Raw genomic sequence first — 20,783 nt, forward strand, 5'->3', positions numbered from 1 at the left:
TGGTAGATTAGACTCTTGCCGTATCCGGTCGACAAAACAGCAAAGGAAAGATTCGAGCGCCGTCTTCTGTTCCTCTTTTAGAGAAAAAGCCAAGTCTAACTTGTTCATTGTAGCGGCCAAAGCCATTTCAAACAGCTGGTGTTCATCCGTAGCCATCTTGCAATGTTTACTGACTGATTCCGGACTTCATTGTCGCAGCGCTGTCGTCATCTGTTTAGCTCGCCTCTGGCCCGCCTATATCAGATACACCGATGTGATTGGTGCAGCTCGGCTCCAACGGCATGGGTAATGAGCATCATTACTGACTGCCAGAGTGACTCGCGAAGCAAATTCAAATTGTGCTCTCGCAAGAACTCTGGATTTCCAGGGTATCAGTTTACACTTGTTACAGGCAGTGTCTTTAATTAACTTCACACTGAAAAGTGGCCAAAAAATCTGTTAATGCTGCTTTCAAGAAACCATTCTGCAGCAAGGTGACTTTTTGTATACTACTCACTTACTGTGTGTTAACTTGTATTTATCAAGGAAAGTTTTTGGTTTGCACACCTCCACATTGAACAGAGAATCAAAAATACATGATGATTTAAAACACACCAGTGCAAACAGTCTTGTGCATGAACAAGACGTGCCCTGGCATGCTCAGGGTGTCCTACTCAGTATATGGAATTGTAAGTTGTAATATTTTAGCCACATGTTTGTACTGAGCATACGACTGGATTAATGACGCTTGGATTAAACTGCTGTTGTTAAATGCAGACCCCTTATTACTGTAATTCATAAATTATGTTTGCTTTTTTTAGATTCTCTGTTCACCATGGGGGCATGTTAGAAAAACAAAGTTGTCTTAGGGTGCTTTCAGAACTAGAGTTCGCTTGCTTTGGTTTGAGTTGGTTCGTGTTCTCACGGCAGCATTTACAAGCGGACCAGATCAAATGCCTTGCGCCAGAAAGCTGCTCTTGATTGGTCAGAATTTCCATGTGGGAAAAATCCAGGAAGTAAAGCAAACGTTGAAGAAGAGTACACTTGCAAGATAAATGTGACACTTCCTAATGTCACAATGGAGGGACAACTACGCAGGTTGATTTTAGCGCTGCTCATCATGGACTATATTGCTGTCATTGTTCATTTTAGTCAAAGCATACAGTTTGAAAACGAGGCGCGGCTCCAACTAGAAAACAATGTTTTGATGCATTGGATGTGCTGAATGTGCATATTAAGGCAGTACAGGAGGAGGTGCACATTAATAATCCTCCAGGACTGTAACATGCTCATGTTTAACCCAAACAATGTGTCATGTGACTGCAGTTGCTTCACATCCAGGTCTGAACACCTTCTCACCGCAAACCAACCGCACCAGAGTTCATTTGTAACCGGACTGAGACCACCTCTTCAAGAAGGTCTAGGTCTGGTTGATTTGGTGCACACCCGAGTGTGATTGCTGTGCTCACACCTGCCCAAATGAACCGCACTGAGGGGGCAAATGAACTTGAAGTTAGGTGTTTCAAGCACAGTCAGTGTTTTCTTGGAGCCAGCAGCAAATTGCCATTAGTACTGCAGCACCTTGTGTGGTTGCCATGTTGTCCAAAGCCACAGCAGGACTGTGAGAACATTTAAGTGGTTTTGAAAAATATAGTTTGAGTCATTTTCGTTTTAAATAAGTTGGTCCCTGAAACTATGTTTGATGATGACTTTAGGTGAATCCACTATTTGTATGTCTGTCCTGTGTTACTCTGTGTGATGCTGCATTCGTACGTCCTGGATAAAAGCACCGGACAAAACACTTAAAATGTAAATGTGATCTTTCTAAGCTGCTGGCAGGCATTTCTGATATCGGTGGAATTGCCTCTGTGTTGGCATAGAATTTTATGTTTGACATTTTTCCCTTAACAATGGAGTTAAGACGACGTTCAGCTGAAAGACCATAACCATTATGGTACCATAACAAAGTGAAATTGTGTGCAGACTTAGTGTTTTAAAAAGCACTGATAGCGAAAGGTTCCCTGCCTGTAGTAGGTAACCATGGTTTTCCCACTTCCCAGACACATTAAGCTCTTGTCGGTGACGTAGTGGAGACTCAGGCAGAGAGCTGAACAAGGTGTTCTCACCTCTGTGCTCCCTGCTCTTCTTGACCTTCATTAAAATGCCATGGCCTGTGAGCAATTAATGCCACTGGGGCACCTGGAGTCATATGAGGCAGATTAACCTGCGGATCAAACAAGCAAGAGGCGTTGGTTTAAGCAACTGCTCGACACTTGTAGAATAACTACTCAGGCTGTGTGTGGGTACTAATGAGGGACTACCTTGATAGTGTTATGAATTATGGATGATATAGATTATATAACCAGCAATGCGTGAAAATAAATGAAAACCAGAGGGAGGTATCCTCTCCCTATTGTGCTCTCTCACATAATAATGTGCTCAGAGGACCAAACATTAAGCAACTGTGTTTTTATTTTAATTAACTGTGAATATAACTGTATAATTCACGCCTCAATCTGGTACTATACGGCAAGTTTTTCTTTTAAAGGGCCAGTGTGTAATATTTGGCATGGTTTATTGTCAATCTGAATCTGAATGTGAATATTCTACCCATTAATATGTTTATGCAAGTGTATGATCGCTATAAAATAAAATTCGTTTGGTTTTCGTAGCCTTCGAAGACAGCGGAAGGAAGGAAGAAGGATGAGGAAACAGCAGAGAGTGTTAGTAGTTCGTCGATAGAGAGTAGTGAAAAGTTTTTTTAGTTCTAAAGTTTGCGAATGGACCACACTTACCATGCAACAGGAGAGAATGAACCCGAACCGTCATCTGCCAGGAAAAGAAGACACAACTTCACTCCTTGTGATGCACTCTCTGCGGCGCTTTTCCTCCTGATGATATATCTCCCCAGCGATGGTAGCAGTAGCACCGAATCCCATTCTGTGCATTCAGCCTCTCTTCTCGCCCGCTCAGCATCAAACACATGGAGTTCCTCATCTGTATGCTCCGGCTCAAACAGGTATGGCTCTGGGTCTGTGTCCGCTACAAGAAACTCTTCAAAATCGCGTTCAAAGTCGTCCATTGCAGCTACTATAGTCTGGAGATATTGCTAGGCTAAATAAACAGCTGAGCTCTGTTTACCGGCTACGCTGTCAGTCAGTGTGCGGGCTGGAGATTGGCGGAGCAGAGAGGGCAGGGGGTCCCCACTCAGTATGGTAAACGAGTGTGTGTGTGTAAAGTTATGAAGTGTGTCTGTTACGCTAGAGGAGTCAGAGTTTGGGACAGAGTGGAGTGTTACCGGAGTTTCTGGAGTGCTCAAATAAACGGGCCTTTTTCCCGAACGTTCCTGTGGTCTCCTGCTCGTGAGGGATTCATTACAATATTGTAACATGGTTTAGATTTCTAAATAAACATACACCTCGTTGCTAGATAGATCTACTCCTGAAAAACTTTTGTCTTTTTGGCTTTTTGTCCCTACGAGGCCACCGTCATTTACCCGACGGGAGGGGTGAGCAAGTGAGCCCTGCAATATAGAATTTGACCACTGATGTCACTGTTTTCAACCCATTTTACACACTGGCCCTTTAAACGGTCAATTGTAGCAACAAATGTAACGTATCTATGGCTTGCAGTAACGTACAATGCTAACATTTTCTGGGCTGTGTTTACGTTTCATTACTATGGGTGCGTCCCAAGTCTCTTAAATTACTGCTAGTGCTACTGCTAGCTGACTTTGCTAGCTGTTTAGCCCCTCCCACCTAGGAAAAATTGCGAGGAACTAGCGCTAGGAGCGATGAGCGAGCATTGTCGGTTTAAGAGACATGAGACGGCCTTACTCTGAAGCGTCACGTGAAGCGACGTCCATTCCTGATGACAGCGGCACAACTGGATCTGCTGCATAATGGAGCCAGCATTTAGCATACATCCCAAGTCTCATTATATTCGCTGATCAAAGCCGTAACCCCCTGCCCCCCGCCGTCATGACTTTTTGCAGTTTTGCATGTGTTACCATTGTTATTGAGACATTTGCCGAAGTTTGTGGCAATTGAAGAACGGTCTGTAGCCCTGCCACTGTCACTGTGATGAGCATTATTATCATTATTATTATCATCATCATCATTATTATCACTATTATTAAATCCACTCGCCATCATTCAACAAGTCAGCTGCTGTGTGAATAAGACATCAGACCTGTCAGTCTACCTCAATCAATCAATCAATTTTATTTATAAAGCCCAATATCACAAATCACAATTTGCCTCACAGGGCTTTACAGCATATGACATCCCTCTGTCCTTAGGGCCCTCACAGTGGATAAGGAAAAACTCCGCAAAAAAAACCCTTTAAGAGGGGAAAGAACGGTAGAAACCTCAGGAAGAGCAACTGAGGAGGGATCCCTCTTTCAGGACGGACAGACGTGCAATAGATGTCGTACAGAACAGATCAGCATAATAAATTAACAGTAATCCGTATGACACAATGAGACAGAGAGAGAGAGAGAGACAGAGACAGAGAGAGAGACAGAGACAGAGAGAGGTGCAGGACAGACGGTAATGACAGTAGCTTACAACAACATGAAAATAATAATAATATTAATTAATATTAATATTAATAGGCTAATTAATATTACCTAAAGCTATTAAACATTATTCCACTCACATGACATGCAGGACAATTAATGATGGGCAAATGTGTGTGTGTTTGTGTGTGGTGTTATATCAACACGTGTGGTTCTGGACATGAGCAGCTGTACATTTAACAGCCACACATCACCGACAGTCCGCTGAACAACGCAACAGATTGTGAATGAAATAAACTTAATTACAACATGACAGTCTTGCACGAAATATCATTAACGTTACTCTTTGTAGTCACGTAGGCATGTGAATTACAGCGTTTCATTGCAAAGAATGCATGTAACGGGTACACTTGCGCTATTTCTCCGCCATCTCGTTCAAATGAGCCAGATAAAGGGGGTGGGTATTTATACGTCATGGCCTCAAGCTGAAAAAGACTTCCTGTTAGGAACCTCTCAACCATCCTAGCTCGTAGCTGCTTAAAGCTTGCTGCTAGCTCCTAGCGCTAGCTCCTCGCTGCACAAATAAGAGACTTGGGACGGCCTAGAAGATGGCAGACCTCGAACGACTTCCGGTTCAAGCGTGGAGCTAGCAGTAGCACTATAAAAATAAGAGACTTGGGACGCACCTTATGATGGTGTAGCTCTGTTCCTCACTGGCGAGGACGTGGGACAGGGAGAGGAGCTGGCATGGTGGAGTGTGGCTCGTTCCAAGCCTCTGTTTCTTTCTTCACAGAGCCAGGGCTTTGTATAAACACTGGATTTCTTTCAGCACACACACACAATAGACAAAATGTGTACTGAATTAGAATACCAGACTGCACCTTTATACTGTGATGAAATCTTTATAAACAACACCCAAAGACGTTTTCACTGAGATTTTTCTTATTTAGTTATTAATATTTAATGTTGCAGAGAAATACTTTCTAGAATTCAGTTGCTTTAAGGATTAGTGTTGAGTCACTTGGTAGCAGATGAGAAGCCGCTGGATCTCTGAGTCTGAACTCAAGGTGTAGGCTGTTGGTTAATTCATTAAGCCATTACATGACCGTGAGATGTCCCTTTTCTTCCAGTACAGGGAAAATTAAATATTTATGATATAACAATAGAATGATATAATAATTGGATTTAGGCTGCTGGCTGTGTCAATTTAAGAGTTTGAGCAACAATGACTCACACTCACTCGCACAGACCTATGGAGCTCACATTGTGGGTGTGGGCAGACATTCAAAATAAGTCATAGTAAAGTGGATTGGAGCCAAACAAAGGTTGAGTCATGCGGTTTATGATAAGAGCTGCCTTGGTATATTCATAAATGTGTCAAACATTAGAGGCACTTTGGATATGGCTTTGGAGAGCCACGGGAGGTGTGATATATTTATTCAATTATGGATTGAATTTTGTGACAGCTGAAAAAAGATGACCGTCTTTTGTTTTATCTCTTTAGGTTTGATGTAGTGATATACAGTATGATGATGTACAGCAGTGTCTGTCCTTTAGACAGTCATGGTCCCCAGAGGATACGTTCACAATGACTGTGATGATCCTGTGACTTATCTTCTCATCACCATTTTTGGTTTTCAGTAACATACCTTGACAACTCTTGGATGGATTGCCATGACATAGTACAGATATTTATAGTTCTCAGAGGATGAACTGTTTGTATTTACATGTGGCAGACGCTTTAGTCCAAAGCAACGTACGAATGAGGTACAACCTGAACCACAGGAGCTCACAGAGGAGCCTTTAAGGAATAAGACTTATACTTGGAGATTTATCCTGGCTTCATATGAGCAGAGGAAAATTCCGCTCGTTGCTAGGCTAATTTATACAATGTAAAATGTCATAGGCTTGTGGTAAGAACGTTAGCATGTTGTATTTGTTTGGAAATTGTGTTTAGTATAAGACAGTTGTTTTGTAATGTAACCTTTGTTAAATGTTGCTGTTGTCCCTGGCTTCATATGAGAAGAGGAAAGGTTTGCTGGCCACTAGGCTAATTAGTACAATGTAAAATGCCATAAGCTTGTGCTAATAACGTTAGCATGTTGTATTTGTGTCCAGATAAAGACAAGTGTTTGTATGTGAATGCTGAGAGTTACAGTGAAGCTGAATTGTGTACTTGTGTTTGTACTTGTCTCTATTAAGTCATGTTTAATGTGTGTTTTGAATCAACTAAACTTAACAGCATTCACAGAAACCTCTGCTGCCGACTAGTGTTTTGGAGGTGTAACTGCAGAGTGACACAGACACACCACCAAGTATAGATGCTCACAACAACGTAGGCTACGGCGTAGAGTCTCCGGCACAAGCATAAATCCTGTGTCAGTCCCACCTGACACAAGTGCTACAAGGCTTGCAGGTGCATGTATAACATGTGTCTTTTTTAAAGATGGAGCTGGAAGAAGATAAAGATACAGAAAGAGAAAATGCATAGCTGAGTAAGTTATTTCAGAAGAGGCAGGTTGAACAGTTTTGAAGACAGAAATGCATTCTGCTGACCGAATCGAGTTTGGCAACCAATTCCACCCCTGAGTGAGCACACAGCAGACAAATTAGGATCGAGTTTCCTGTCTCACAGTGGCAGAAATACTAGTTATTTTTTATTTGTGGTTGGTAGTGAACAAGACGGCTTTTAAAACTGAATGAGGGGATTCTGGTAGTTGAGTGCTGTGCTAGTTGTCACAATGTAGGTGAGTTTTAGTGACTTGAACTCAGTGTGAGCAGCCACAGGGAGCCAGGGGAGGATGATGAAAAATGGAGTCACATGAGGAATTTTTGGCTAGTTAACGACTAGACGTGCTGCTGCATTTTGAACCTTTTGCAGAGGTTTTACTGCGTGTGCTGGCAGCCCTGCCAGAAGGCCGTTACAGCAGTCAGGGCCAGAGAGGACTAATCCTAATGACTCCAGTGATCCCCTGACTTTTTATTTAATGTTGCCAGCAGGTCAAATTCTTCACTTATAGAAATATCACGATAACTTAGGGATAGATTAGCATAACACTTTCATTCATGATTCCCAGACTGTATAAAATAATGGACATAGCCACCATGATGTCATCCACTGGTTTGAGGACTCCTATTTTGAAGCCTTGAGTTTGGCATTTCTGACGTCACCATTGTGGATTTTTGGAACTAGAGGTGACCATATTTGGATGAGTAGAGCTGACACTAACAGTAGCTGCCAGCTTGGTTAGCAAGGTGTACATACAAATGGCACCCACCTGTCCTTCAGAGCGGCCACCCGCTTAATTGTGAATAACTTTAAGCCTCAACAACATTTAAACATGTGAGTTAAATAAAAATTAATCACCCATTTAGCTTTAACGGACAGGGGAATAAACTATAGAGAACAAAAACATTTTGTACCAGGCTGTAAACATGTTTATTTCGGCTGTAAATTGGACGTTTGAACATGGGAGTCAATGGGGACTGACTTGCTGTTGGAGCTGGCCTCAAGTGGTCATTTGAGGAACTGCAGTTTTAGGCACTTGGCTTCACTTTTTCAGCACTGGAGGTTGAAACTTGCTCTCAGTTAATGTATCCGTATGACTTCTGTGATCCTCCGACTTTTCCTTTAGCACCATAATGAGGTTGACATTTGGGGTTTTGAAGAACATTTCTTGAAACTACTGGATTGATTAACACGGACACTTATTGTGTACACTCATGTTCCCCTTTGTGATCTCCTGACTTCATCCAGTGTCATCATGATGTCAAAATGTATTGTTTTCCTCCAATACATGTTTATGACCTGCTAAACTATTGACACTCCCATCAGCCCCAGCTGCACTTTGTGCTCAGAGCTAGTCAGCAAATGTTAGCATTGCTAACACTCTTAACTAAGATGGAGAACGTGGCACACACCTGCCACATGAGCATGTCAGCACTATCCCTGTTAGCATATTAGCATGGAGCCCCACAGAGCTGCTAGCTTGACGTCACGCTTGTAGTCTTTTACAGTAGGTGGGGGTTGTAGAAAAATATTGTGACATGGAAGTGTGTTGAGCTTCAGTTTTTACCTCTTCCTCCTCCCAATGACTCTAAAAATATTTTCTGGAGGCACCTTTGTGTAGATGTGTTATCGCACTTCCCACTCTGGTTTGTTCAAACATTTAAAGAGTGACTCAACAGATGTGCAGTGAAACAGAAAATGTTCAAATTGAAATGTTCTCAGAGAGATACTGTTGTACTGGACTGACCTGAAATGCTGTTTTTTTTAAAACTCACACTCAGGTACAACAAAAACCAGACTTTCACTTAATTTGTTGCTGTTTTTTTTAAGCAGATGGCCAGCAGATTTGGTTTTATTCCACTTTTGGATGCCAGGCTTACAGAGCAAAGCTGACGATAATTTTAAGCTTCGTTATTATGAAATGTGTTTTTCATTAAACCAATAAATTATTGCATTATTTATTATAATCCAACCTGCACTAAAGGAGGCCCAGACAGATTTCTTTTTAATGAAAATTTGTTTAGGAGACAAGTCCTCAAAGGCCTCCTGTGAGCCTCCCTACATCAGAGTTACATGTGGGCAAACTTACAGCATCTCAATTAGCCGATTGTGGGGCGCTTCTCTGTTGCAGACACACTTTGTGCCTCTGGCTGATAAGACTGGTGTGTTTTTGCAAACAAATTTTGTCTGCTGCAGCTGGCAGGAGAATATAGATTGAAAATATGTCACATCTTCCTCTTCAGGATGCTTGCGTGGATGTCTAGGACGCAACCCTCCATTTTCCATTTTGTGTCTTATTATGTAATATTTGAGTGACTGGGCCTGTCTTGTGCTTTTATTGTTGTCCTGAACACACATGATCACCTGTGCACTCATGAGCACAAAAGCACCTGTGCGTGGCAGGGCTCTGTGTGGCAGAGCAAATATGTCTGTTCCCAAGACAACAGTAGATAATAGAGTCATTATAACAGGACAAACAGATTACACAGTGCAGCGCTGCCACAGAAAACCACACATCAACCACATCAAAGAAATACTTTAAGAGACTGGCTCGGGAAAAATAAATAAGTTATAATCCAAGACCTCTTTTACTTATTTAGCACGAAGCAATCATGTCCTGTGTGCTTTTGGTTCTAGAACGCACACCATAGTTGTGCAGCAGAAAAAAATCTAAGAAACAACAAAACAAAACAAAAAAACATGTCTCAGACGAAAGAGCAAACTGAAACCTTAAATCATCTTTATCAATCCATGATAGGCAGTCACCTGGTGGACATTATCTTAATTGAAAATGTCACAGATCAGAACTCACAAGTCAATATCACCTCTGTACACTCTGAGAAATAAAGGTGCTTACTAGAACCATATAAGGTTCTTCAGCTTGTCCCCATTTGAGAACTCTTTTTGGTTCCTGGTAAAACCTTTTGTAAAGATTCCACCTGGAATCCAGTGAGAGGGTTATACCTAGAACCATCTGTAAAAGGTACCACCCAGAACCCCACAGAGAACTCTTCTATGGAGCCAGTTCCATTCTGGTTTCCCGTATCTAATTTTGAGATGTTCTTCCATTTTCCGTAACTGCTTATCGGAGCGGGGAGCAGAAGGATTTTGTGTTGAGTGAGGAGCGGCTATTTTTTAAAAAGGTCGAGAGGAGCCTTATCTCTCGCTCCAATTTTGCTCCGGTCGCTCATGCCCCACCCAGAATGCATCTTTGCACCTATGCACACCCACACTATTTTCTTTCAAAACTATGGAGTTTACTGTGTACTTCAGAAAAGAAACTGAGAAGAGAAGCAGCGGTACCTTGGAGAATGGTCCCCAACTGCAGGGAGAGGCGAGAGGGCTTCCCCGGAGAATCTACCAAGCTCATGTTTTATTTGTGAATAGAAGATTACAGGTTAGAGTAGCATGATGCAGTTTTTTTGAGCGGAGTGGTGAGCGAGTGGAGTGGAGTGGAGCGAAAAATGCGCAGAACCAAGCGGAGCGGACGAGTGGCGCAAAGTGACAGGTCTGCGAGCGAGGAGCGGAAATTTTCACCCGCTCCGCTCACATGCTCTGTCCTGTTGGGGGTCGCAGGGGGCTGGAGCCTATCCCAGCTGACATTGGGCGTGGGGCGGGGTACACCCTGGACAGGTCACCAGACTATCATAGGGCTGACACACAGAGACAGACAACCATTCATGCTGCATGTCTTTGGACTGTGGGAGACAGTCGGAGTACCAAGAGAAAACCCACACTGACACAGGGAGAACATGCGAACATGCACAGAGAGGCCCCCCACCCTGGGGTTTGAACACACCACTCTGGGTTCAAACCAGGAACCCTCTTGCGGTGAGGCAGCCATGCTACGACTGCTCCACTGTGCCGCCACTATTCAAGGCATTTCAACCACAAAAAAACAAAAAATAGGTTTTAATGGACCTGAAAAGTGGGCCGTGATGACATCAGCAGGTGTGTCATATTCTACAGGTTGGAAAGGGAGGATGGAGGGGTGAAGTTTTTCTGTTTTCACAAAGTTGGATACAGTCTCTTTCAAAATATATGTACTACATTAGTACATCACCACAATCTGATGTTTCTTTCCTTCAACAACAAACGCACGTGGTTAGGTTTAGCCGACAAACGCATGTGGTTAATAGGGTTTGGCTTTAAATTGAAACAGGAAGTGAACACCCAAGTCAAAGTTGGTGATTGTTGGACCAATCCACTACCACTCTCACCCGCCCTACTCTGACTTTTCGCCCCCTTAATTTACGTTGTTGTCCACTTATGTTTACCCCTTACAACGTCAGGTGCCGTTACGCATTAACGTTGCTCAGCTGCATATTATGCCGATGTGAAAGGATGGCTTTTTTGTTGGTGCCTGACACGGAAGTAACTTCCTAAGCGCAGGTATTTCACGAATGAGACCGGGTTGGAAATGAAAGACGGGAAATCAACTATGGCAGAACAAAAGTAAAATAAGTGGATTAAGGGGATTCCAGATACATCATGTAACAACACCATTTTAAACATGGGTAAACATTTGAATATTTGAGGGTAAAGAACACCCATGCTTTCAGCAACCCTTCTTTCAAAAAGGGTTCTCAGTGGCACCCTTTGTCTGACAAAGAACCCTCGATGAACCCTTTCTTCTGGGGAGAACATCAGCCCTTCATGGATAAAACTCTTGGAACACTTTTTATTTAAGAGTGCAGGTCTGCAGGTGACTGAACTAAGTCCCTGTATGTCTTTGTAGATCATCCTGTACATATTATTTTGGAAATTGTAGGGACACTAATCTGAAACATGAGAACTTAAATGGATATGACATCACTGTGGGCATGAGTTCAATGCTTTTTATCCTTTCAACATACTCCTTTCATGGCTCCCTCTGTTAATGTTATCACAGTGCTATCAACCATCACCACACACTCATCTCACTCATCTGCACTCATCTGTCCAGTTTTAGACTTAAAAAGAAGTCTGCAAATCCAACAGGAAATACATAGGAGCGTGGTGACCCTGCAGTTGGCGACTGCTGAATCAATACTTAATACACTCCAGTCTGATTGCAGCAGGGAGAGGCTGTTGAGAGTGACAGTCACACAGGGCCCTCAAATAAATCGTCCAAACAGAAATAGTCTTTAGTTGGTATGATGTCTTTGAGCGTGAAACATAATGTTGAAGGATTATCTACCGAGGAGATTTGTGGTAATCTGCCTGTGCAGTCGAGTCGCAGCGCAAATCAAATGAAAGTTGTCGTTTCTTCACAGCTACCACTGTAATTCATTATGTCCTAATTAACTGCACGAGAACAAATTTAAGCAATAAGAATCAATATCAATTAATTTGCTAATTTTGAGCAAAGAGGGAAGGAGACAGATGGCTGGGTAGAATATAAATCTGTCCTGAGATGTAATTAGAATTGACTAACACTTTTGGGATGCCACGAGCATGTTTTGCTGCATCTTGCTCATGATGTTTACTTTGACCCAATTGATTTTCACACAGTATAACGAAGGTCTCAGAATAAACTGTGTGAGAACACTGTAGAGGCAGGTTCTATGAATAACTCATATCTGCTATCTTGATGAAGCCACTAGTTACAGATTTGCATCATATTTGGCTCTGTTATCTCACTTCCACAAAGCGCATTAACATTAATATCCTATCTGCGTCGTGATAAACAGAGCAGGGAAAATTTGTAGATTTGTGTGTTTTAGTTATTTTTATTAAGGCTGATGTTGATAGAAACCTGTGGAAACAATGTGCACATCGCTGCACATTGTTTAAGGAATTCAATCAGCTCATCTGCAGTCAGCACACAGCGGTGACACAGTGTGCTGCTGCTGACCTGCAGCTCATCCTTTAGCTTCCTGCACAGACCTCAAACTTCAAGGGCACGCCAGTGAATTTGCATCTTCTGCATTTAAATGTACTTCACATTTGTGTTTGCCATTTTCCACAGCGTGCCACAGCGTTTTTTATTCTGGCAGCCCTGACTGTCACATTCATTTCACCTCAATATGAACTTGCAAAGACTTAAACTTAAACACTGATTATTTGGTATCCAATTTCAGAAAAAAATCATCAGGCTTCAGCGTCATTGTTGCTGTAGCGTTGCTGCAGAGTCGTCTGAACCCACAAGTGCATTTCAATCACATTTATGTTCACAGTGTTCTGATATAAATATAAATGGATGGCTTTAGTAGGAGGGAAAACAAAAATTCAAACACTGGGACAACCATATTATAAATGGTTATCAGCATGGTATACTGGTAATGAGTTGTAGAGTGTACGGCCTCTAAGGTATTGCATCACAGCTAGATGTGGTCAGCTGCGGTCTGTTGTACTTGTGACCACACCCAGCTGCGATGTAGCCTGGTATTATACTGCCGCAAAACGTCACTGCTGCACAGGGTTTGGAAAATCAGCACTAGCTGGCAGGACAGCTGCATATAAGTGGCTTTCTCCAACTCATAACAGATCTAGTAACATTTTAGACGCTTTCTTTAGATTCAATTTAGTTCAGGGCATATAGGATGAGAAAGATTATATATGGACTAGTGGTCATGAGAGACGGGTCAGGGATTTTCCTCAGCGTCCATTTGTTCTTTCTGTAGTGAACCAGCATCAGATCTCTTCATCAGATTTTGCTTGGAATAAGGCAGCTACTTTCATACCAGCACTGGCTCTGAGATATAATCTGTAGTTGTTCTTTCCCAGCAGATACCAACAAGGCTGATGTGGATACCCATTGCTTTTATTTTATCAAAGAGAAGATCTATCACTACTTAAAGTCCCACTGCCCTTAAAAATGTGCTTTCCTTCTGTTTATGCCCCTAAAATGTCTGACCTTGACTATACTGAGTTGTACCTGCGGCAAAGTTTGACTAATTCCTGGGGCACTCTATATGAAAGCCAATCACTGTCTAATAGCCTGTGGAAACACACATTGATGGTGGAAAAGACTTTGACACAACTCCAGCAAAGAAACCTGAAACCTTGTGCGGAGCAGACTTGTCAGTACAGAGAGCAGAGTTAGCATTAGCATAGTCCAACTTTGACAGCAAACATGATAGAGTGTGCAATTTTTGGACATAAACCAAACTCATGACTTTGCAGCAAATATTGAAAGTTTCACAACCATTAGCACCGTGTCAGCCAGTGCTAAAAAGCTAACAAAGACCATAAACAAATCAAAGATGCTAAGTACACTTACTATTCTGATGCTAGTGTTGATTTGACTGATGCTCAAACATGTATGGCAGAAACTCTCTGATGTTTCCAGTAAAGCTAACTCCAGCCATTCTTATGTGCACTGTTTGCCACTGGTTTCGTACGGCCAGATATTATTTCCACGCAAAATGGAAAGCCATTTTTAAATGTTTCAGTCAGCTAGAGGCAATGGGAGCTAAAAACACAACATTTAGATATCATTACCTAACAAAGTTGTTATTGTGAACATGCTGCTTTTTTTTTTTTTTTTTTTTTAAATGTTTACACATTAGCATTTAATTGGTGTCATGTTTGTGGCCACCTTGTGAATTTCACTCTAATGTTTACTCTCCTTTTTGCTTTGTTTTTGGTCTCCACCAACTCCTGGAGGAAATGTCACGTTCTTTAGCTGCTAAGTGATCCACTGTGTTTACCAGCTAGTTGCTAACTTTATCTTAGCATACGGAGAGTTTATCAGAGCTTGTTTCCTAAAAACTGCTGCCTTAAAAAAGAGATTTTGCTGGTGAGAAAACCAAAACAACGATCCAACAGAAATAAAGAAATGACTGTAGATCAGAGAGCAACTGAAGGGGTCATCCCATTTATCCACCCCTGACAGTTTCATCTCTCCCAACTTACTGTAATTTAATTAAATTTAGACTCTTACTGTGACGACTTTTATGGGCACTGCAGCACTTTATAACTTCATATATCATATACACTATGCCAGTGATTCATGGACTTGGATTGTTTTGTCTATTCACTATCCATAGCCTCTCAATCAACTATTTTGCACTGTATCACATTGCACTGTACATATGGTTTTTCGTTGTGAATTATTGTCTATCTGTTTGTTATTTGCTGTTTTATATATTATGACTTCTGTGATTCTGTTTTTATGTTTTTTTAACATCATACCGGAGGACTACAGTTGAAAATTAGCCTTCTTAGTTTCCCGGGTTCTATGTTTCCTGCTTGGTTGAGCAGGGAACATAGTACCCGGGAAACAGAACCTTTTTTTTGTGTAAGCGGGGAACATAGAACCTTTTTTGCAGGGTTAAATGGGGAACACAGAACCCGGGAAACATAGATACGCTCCCCAACTGAAGACTTATCTGAGGTTCATTACTAAAAGTGACCACTTTCACATTACATGTAGTTAATCGACCTATTCTTAATATAAAACATAATGATAACGCTGCTTTAATTAATTTGGAACTTTGACACAAAGAAAACTGCTACATTTTAGGAAATAGATAAATATCAGATGTTAAAATTGACCTTTTATACCTTGATAGTGCATTGATCATTTCAGTACTGGCGCAGTATGTTTCTTTTCATCACACTAATAAACCCTCAGGTCAATAATACCACACGCTGTACATGCAAATATAAGTGCCCTGGTTGCTAGTGCCTAGTTTATTTTTAAAGTGCATAACTAAAAACATGCTCCTGTGGGTGGAGAGCCATATGGAAAAACACAAAATCAATATTTGAGAGTGTAAGAAATACAGAACCTGCTCAGCACGTATCGAAAATAAAACAATAAATAAATGAATAATAACATACAGTAAACCAAAAATATTATGTCTCCATTTGGAAGGCAGTTGTCGAAGTGATACGCATGCCAACTGACGGTGGGCGTTTGTTGGCTATGATTTTAGTGTTTAATACTCACAGTTATGGGCTGTGATAGAGGAGCGATAATCAATACGACACTCTTCTTGCAGCCCTGCATATTCAAGAGCAGTCGGCTTCATTCATACTTTAATCTCCTGCTAAGCACGTAAAATCATGTATTGCATTTAAAAATTAAATCCAAAACAGTGCATGAATCCTATTGTCAGCCTCATAGGTTGATTTTCAAAAGTCTGTTTGTGTATGAGTCAGCAGTTTGTGGGCTAAAGATAAAGTTTAATTAAGCTAAAAGCTTCATTGGCTCCCCCATGACTCCTCTCCAATCCATCCCCCAAACTCTTCTACCTCACCGGAAACTTCTGACTAATTGGACGCCCCGCCCGCCATAATCTTTGAGTCCAAATAAGATTAATGAGCAGACACATTTCTGTGGCATGCGCCTATTCAATACCCCTTTTGGCAGCGCTCACATACTCTTAGGGAGATTTCTTGCTTCGTCATGTTTGTAAACAAAAGCTGATCTGGGGCTTTTTGAGTAGCGGCCATAACGCTCGTGACATCGTTGCTGCCTCACAAGCGCCCAGCACTTTGGCGAAATCTTTCTGCATCACTAATTTCTGTTGTCTGTCTGCTCTCTTCTCAGGCTACGGGCATGCAGCGCCGGGGACCGACGCAGGGAAGGCCTTTTGCATGTTTTATGCCGTCCTGGGAATCCCTTTGACTCTTGTCATGTTCCAAAGTCTCGGCGAGAGGATGAACACTTTTGTCAAGTACCTCCTGAAGCGAATCAAGAAGTGCTGTGGCATGAGCATCACCGACGTGTCCATGGAGAACATGGTGACTGTAGGTTTCTTCTCGTGCATCGGCACGTTGTGCATTGGGGCCGCTGCCTTCTCCCATTACGAGGACTGGAGCTTCTTTCAGTCTTATTATTACTGCTTCATCACATTAACAACTATAGGCTTTGGGGACTTTGTGGCCCTTCAAAAGAACCGGGCCCTCCAGAAGAAGCCCCTGTATGTGGCCTTTAGCTTCATGTATATCCTGGTGGGCCTGACGGTCATTGGGGCCTTCCTCAACCTGGTGGTGCTCCGCTTCCTGACAATGAACAGCGAGGACGAGCGACGGGACGCTGAGGAACGGGCCTCACTAGCTGGCAACCGGAACAGCATGATCATCCACATCCAGGACGAATCGCTGCAGCGGGGCCGGCGGCGGCGTGAGCCGTACCGGCCGGAAGTGACTGATTTACAGTCAGTCTGCTCCTGTATGCACTACCACTCGCATGACTTCGGCAGCTCTGGGGGAGGGATGGGAGGCCTGGGCTGTGCCTTCTCCCATCAGAACTCATTCAGCTCGCAGCTGAATCCCAATCAGTACTTTCACTCGGTCTCCTATAGGATCGAGGAGATCTCTCCCAGCACCTTGAAAAACAGCTTCTTTCCTTCACCCATCAGCTCGGTGTCTCCGGGCCTCCACAGCTTCACAGACAATCACCAGCTCATGAGGAGAAGGAAATCCATCTAAACCCTAACACACACAGGACTAATGAGTTTCCATGTTTTATACACAAGGTCAAACATTTCCAATGCTGCTCCTTACCAAATCTTATTTCAGCACTTTTTTCCCTTTTTGGTTGTGTGTAATATACAAAGTATTCTTGGGAACAGATGAAGAACACTGTGCAGAACAGCGTGGACACAATGGGATGCAAAGCATGAAGCATGGATGTCTATTTTTTCAAGAGATTGCTCCACTGACAAACACTACACAGATGACGAGACCTTCCTTATTTCAGATTTACATTACAGAATTGATATATTAACTTTGGTTACATACCAAATGATGCACACTTGGGGAAATGCTATTTTTCAAAAGGGAGTATGCTTGTTTCACCTTAACTTGAAGAAACTTTTACCGTTATGTACTATTCCATTGCCTCACTGCAGACAGAGATTTTAAAATGACTTAAAGCATCAGGTATTGTTTTCTATAAGCAATCATATATTTCAACGGTTTCACCACACATCAAGCCAAAATATTGTTGCCAATATTAGCATGTGCATTAGATGTCATTTACTGAGTGTGCCATGGTTTCGTGACATTCTTTAGTCTGTTTATAGAGCAGCCGTATGAAGGTGTTTGTTTGTCTTGGATTCAAAGGATCATGCTGCTGTTATTAATATTTCATCCTCATCAAGAATTATATTTGGCCACAAAAGCTTTAATTTCACCTCCGGCCTTTTCTGTAATGAGATATAAAATTGATCTAAAGGAAAATCCACCCTCCTTCCACTTTTAAAAAGATTTACCAACTATGGTGTCTGTATTATTGGTTATTTGTGTACTTTTCTCCAATTGACATTTATATTGAATTTGAGCTTTATTAAAGTTCACCCCTTTCTATGCTGATCATTTATAACTAATATTACAGGTTTTATTATTGACAACACCAATCATATAGGGATAACTTCATTATAAAAGAGCAGTTTCTTCATTTACAGTCGGTCCCTGAATTGACCAAAGTTTAGTCATTCAGTGATTTAGTATCCCATGAAGTTGGGGGACAGATTTAAAAAACAGAATAATGCACTTATTAGTGCAGACTTTTAGTCCCTACACTCTGAGAAATAAGGGTTCCTAAAGGGTTCTTCCTGAAGGGCTGATTGTCTACCCAGAACCATTTGCTTCTGAAGAACCATTTTTCTGAAGAAATGGTTCTTCAAGGGTTCTTCCTCTAAGGACCCTTATTATCCAAAGGGGACTTTTTTGGAAGATAGTTCCTTGAGGATTGTTTACAGCAGGGATCAGCAACCTTTACCATCAAAAGAGCCATTTTTGACCAATCATAAAAATGAGAAAAACATCTGTGTGGACCCGCAAAACATATTTGAGGCTTTTAATGAAGGTTAAACAGCACATTAAGCGTAAATTAGGCTTTACTTATAGTCTAAATAAGCCTATATTCATGTTTTAACAGAAGGTGGCTCCTCTGCAGGGCGCTATTTATGATTATTTGGTACTCCAACTTTATAGAGCTGGCAGTAGAAGCAAATAAAATCTGCCCAAGCACTACGAAATTCTCTATTTTATTGCAAGACATTTACTTTTTTGGATTTGGCATCCAGCTAGGGAGACTCAACGCTAGCTGCTGGTATTTCGGCAAAATTAATTGGTATATATGCTTCACATTTTTACAGTTAGAAAATGTAAAAATTTCTTAAGGCCTACAACACTGGTATACAAAAATCAAGATGGTGAAAAAATAACCATTATTTATTTCCATATAATTATTTTTTTTTCATCAAAGCCACATAGAGTGGGTAGTGTGACCCATTACTATTTTTAGAGTCCCTCTTGTTTGGTTCTCAATGAAACCTTTAGAATATAAAAGGGTTCCTGATAGAACTCTCCAAGTGGGTTCTTGTTAGTACCGTCAGACAGCGGAAAGCTTATGGACAGAAGCCCCAGAGAGAGCTCTGGGTGGAACCATTGCACCACAGAAGAGTTGAGAACTTCTCATAAGTGGTTTTGGGTGGATTGCTTCACAGATGGTTCTTGGTATAACCTTTTATTTTGGGTTCTAGGTAGAACTTCCTGAAAGGGTTCAAGGTGGAACCTTTAAAAAGGGCTCTACCAGGAACCAATAAGGGCCCTCCTACTGGGACAAGCTGAAGAACTCTATATGGTTCTAGGTAGCACCTTTATTTCTGAGAGTGCAGTAAGGATCAAGCTCTGAAAACACTGGATCCTACAATTCCCATGATGCAACTCAATGGCATATTTCTTTCAACTCTAAAGGCCTCTGAAACGCCAACTCTTTGCAAACCCTGTAACTCAGGCTTTCAAATAAAAAAGGGAATTTCACGCCCAAGCTGAGGTACCCCTGATGACATCACTATGACATCATTACTTATTCAAACTTTAGAGACACACACACTTTGTAATTGTGTATAGGCTGAGTAATGCTCCTGTGAGATCATGTCATCACTGACATGCTCTTCACAAAGACAGTGGTCAGGTAGCTCCACAAAATGTCCCTTGACTGGGTGCGACAAGTTGTTTGAGAAGCATTATGGGAAGTGTAGTTGGAGCCTAAGTGAATTTACAGGTTCTTGGAGACTTATCAAACGACTCAAGTTAATGAAGTGGTGATATAAGACAGTGTAAGAGGACCAGAAGGTGGATATTTCCTTTAACCTGCAGCTACCAAAGTGCAATTAAATGACTCCAGCTGAATTTATAAGCAGTTTTAATCTACAGACGTGTATGATTATGCTCCAAAGTCCTGCATAGTATATGCTGCATGCCTGTAGCAACTGACCCTGGGTCTGCTGATGAACCCTGCTCAGATCTAACCACACAGCACTGAGAGCAGAACTGTTTACAGTGATGGAAAAGCATGCAGATCTAAACTGACAACTTCGGAGGTTTGGATGCACTTTGGAGCCATTAGGGAAACACGACCTGATAAATGCATCAACACAGAAACGAGCAGAAACAGTGAGTCTGAGTTAATGTGAGAGAACAGCCGAAGATCACAGATAAGAGAAACTTAATAACGTCAGTATGATCCTTTCATTTTCTGTAAAATATCAGAAGAAGGAAACGGATAGGGACGATTTTTTATGTTTGAAAGATAAGTGCATGAACTTTGTATGATGAATGGGGAAATAATTTCATAATAACTTTAAATGTATCTTAATGGCAAATAGTCTTAAGAATGATTTACAATACGAGCTGTTTCTTTTGCCAAAGTCCAGCAGTTGTTAAAGGGATATACTTTTCGTTTCTATTTTTCATTCAAACAAACTGTACAATAACGTTTGTTCTCAGGTTTGAATGAATCACCTTTTTTCTTTGGTTTGCTCTTTTAACAAACACAATTCCAGAAGTGCAAGCGCATCGGCCAAATAATACAATGTACATATCAAATCC

The 20,783-nt window shown here is 41.6% G+C and overlaps 1 protein-coding gene across 1 annotated transcript in view; it reads left to right on the top strand.

Annotated features, from left to right (window-relative positions):
• The window catches only part of kcnk9 (potassium channel, subfamily K, member 9), a 53,804-nt gene extending 35,747 nt beyond the window's left edge, over nucleotides 1–18,057 (top strand). Inside the window, exon 2 of the mRNA XM_049602061.1 lies at nucleotides 16,489–18,057. Within this exon, the coding sequence (XP_049458018.1) occupies nucleotides 16,489–17,372 (884 nt within the window). The 3' untranslated portion in view covers nucleotides 17,373–18,057. The remainder of the gene's footprint in view (nucleotides 1–16,488) is intronic.
• The last annotated feature ends 2,726 nt before the right edge of the window (nucleotides 18,058–20,783 follow it).

The sequence above is a fragment of the Epinephelus fuscoguttatus genome, linkage group LG17 (assembly GCF_011397635.1).
Source record: "Epinephelus fuscoguttatus linkage group LG17, E.fuscoguttatus.final_Chr_v1".
Taxonomy (NCBI): Eukaryota; Metazoa; Chordata; class Actinopteri; order Perciformes; family Serranidae; genus Epinephelus; species Epinephelus fuscoguttatus.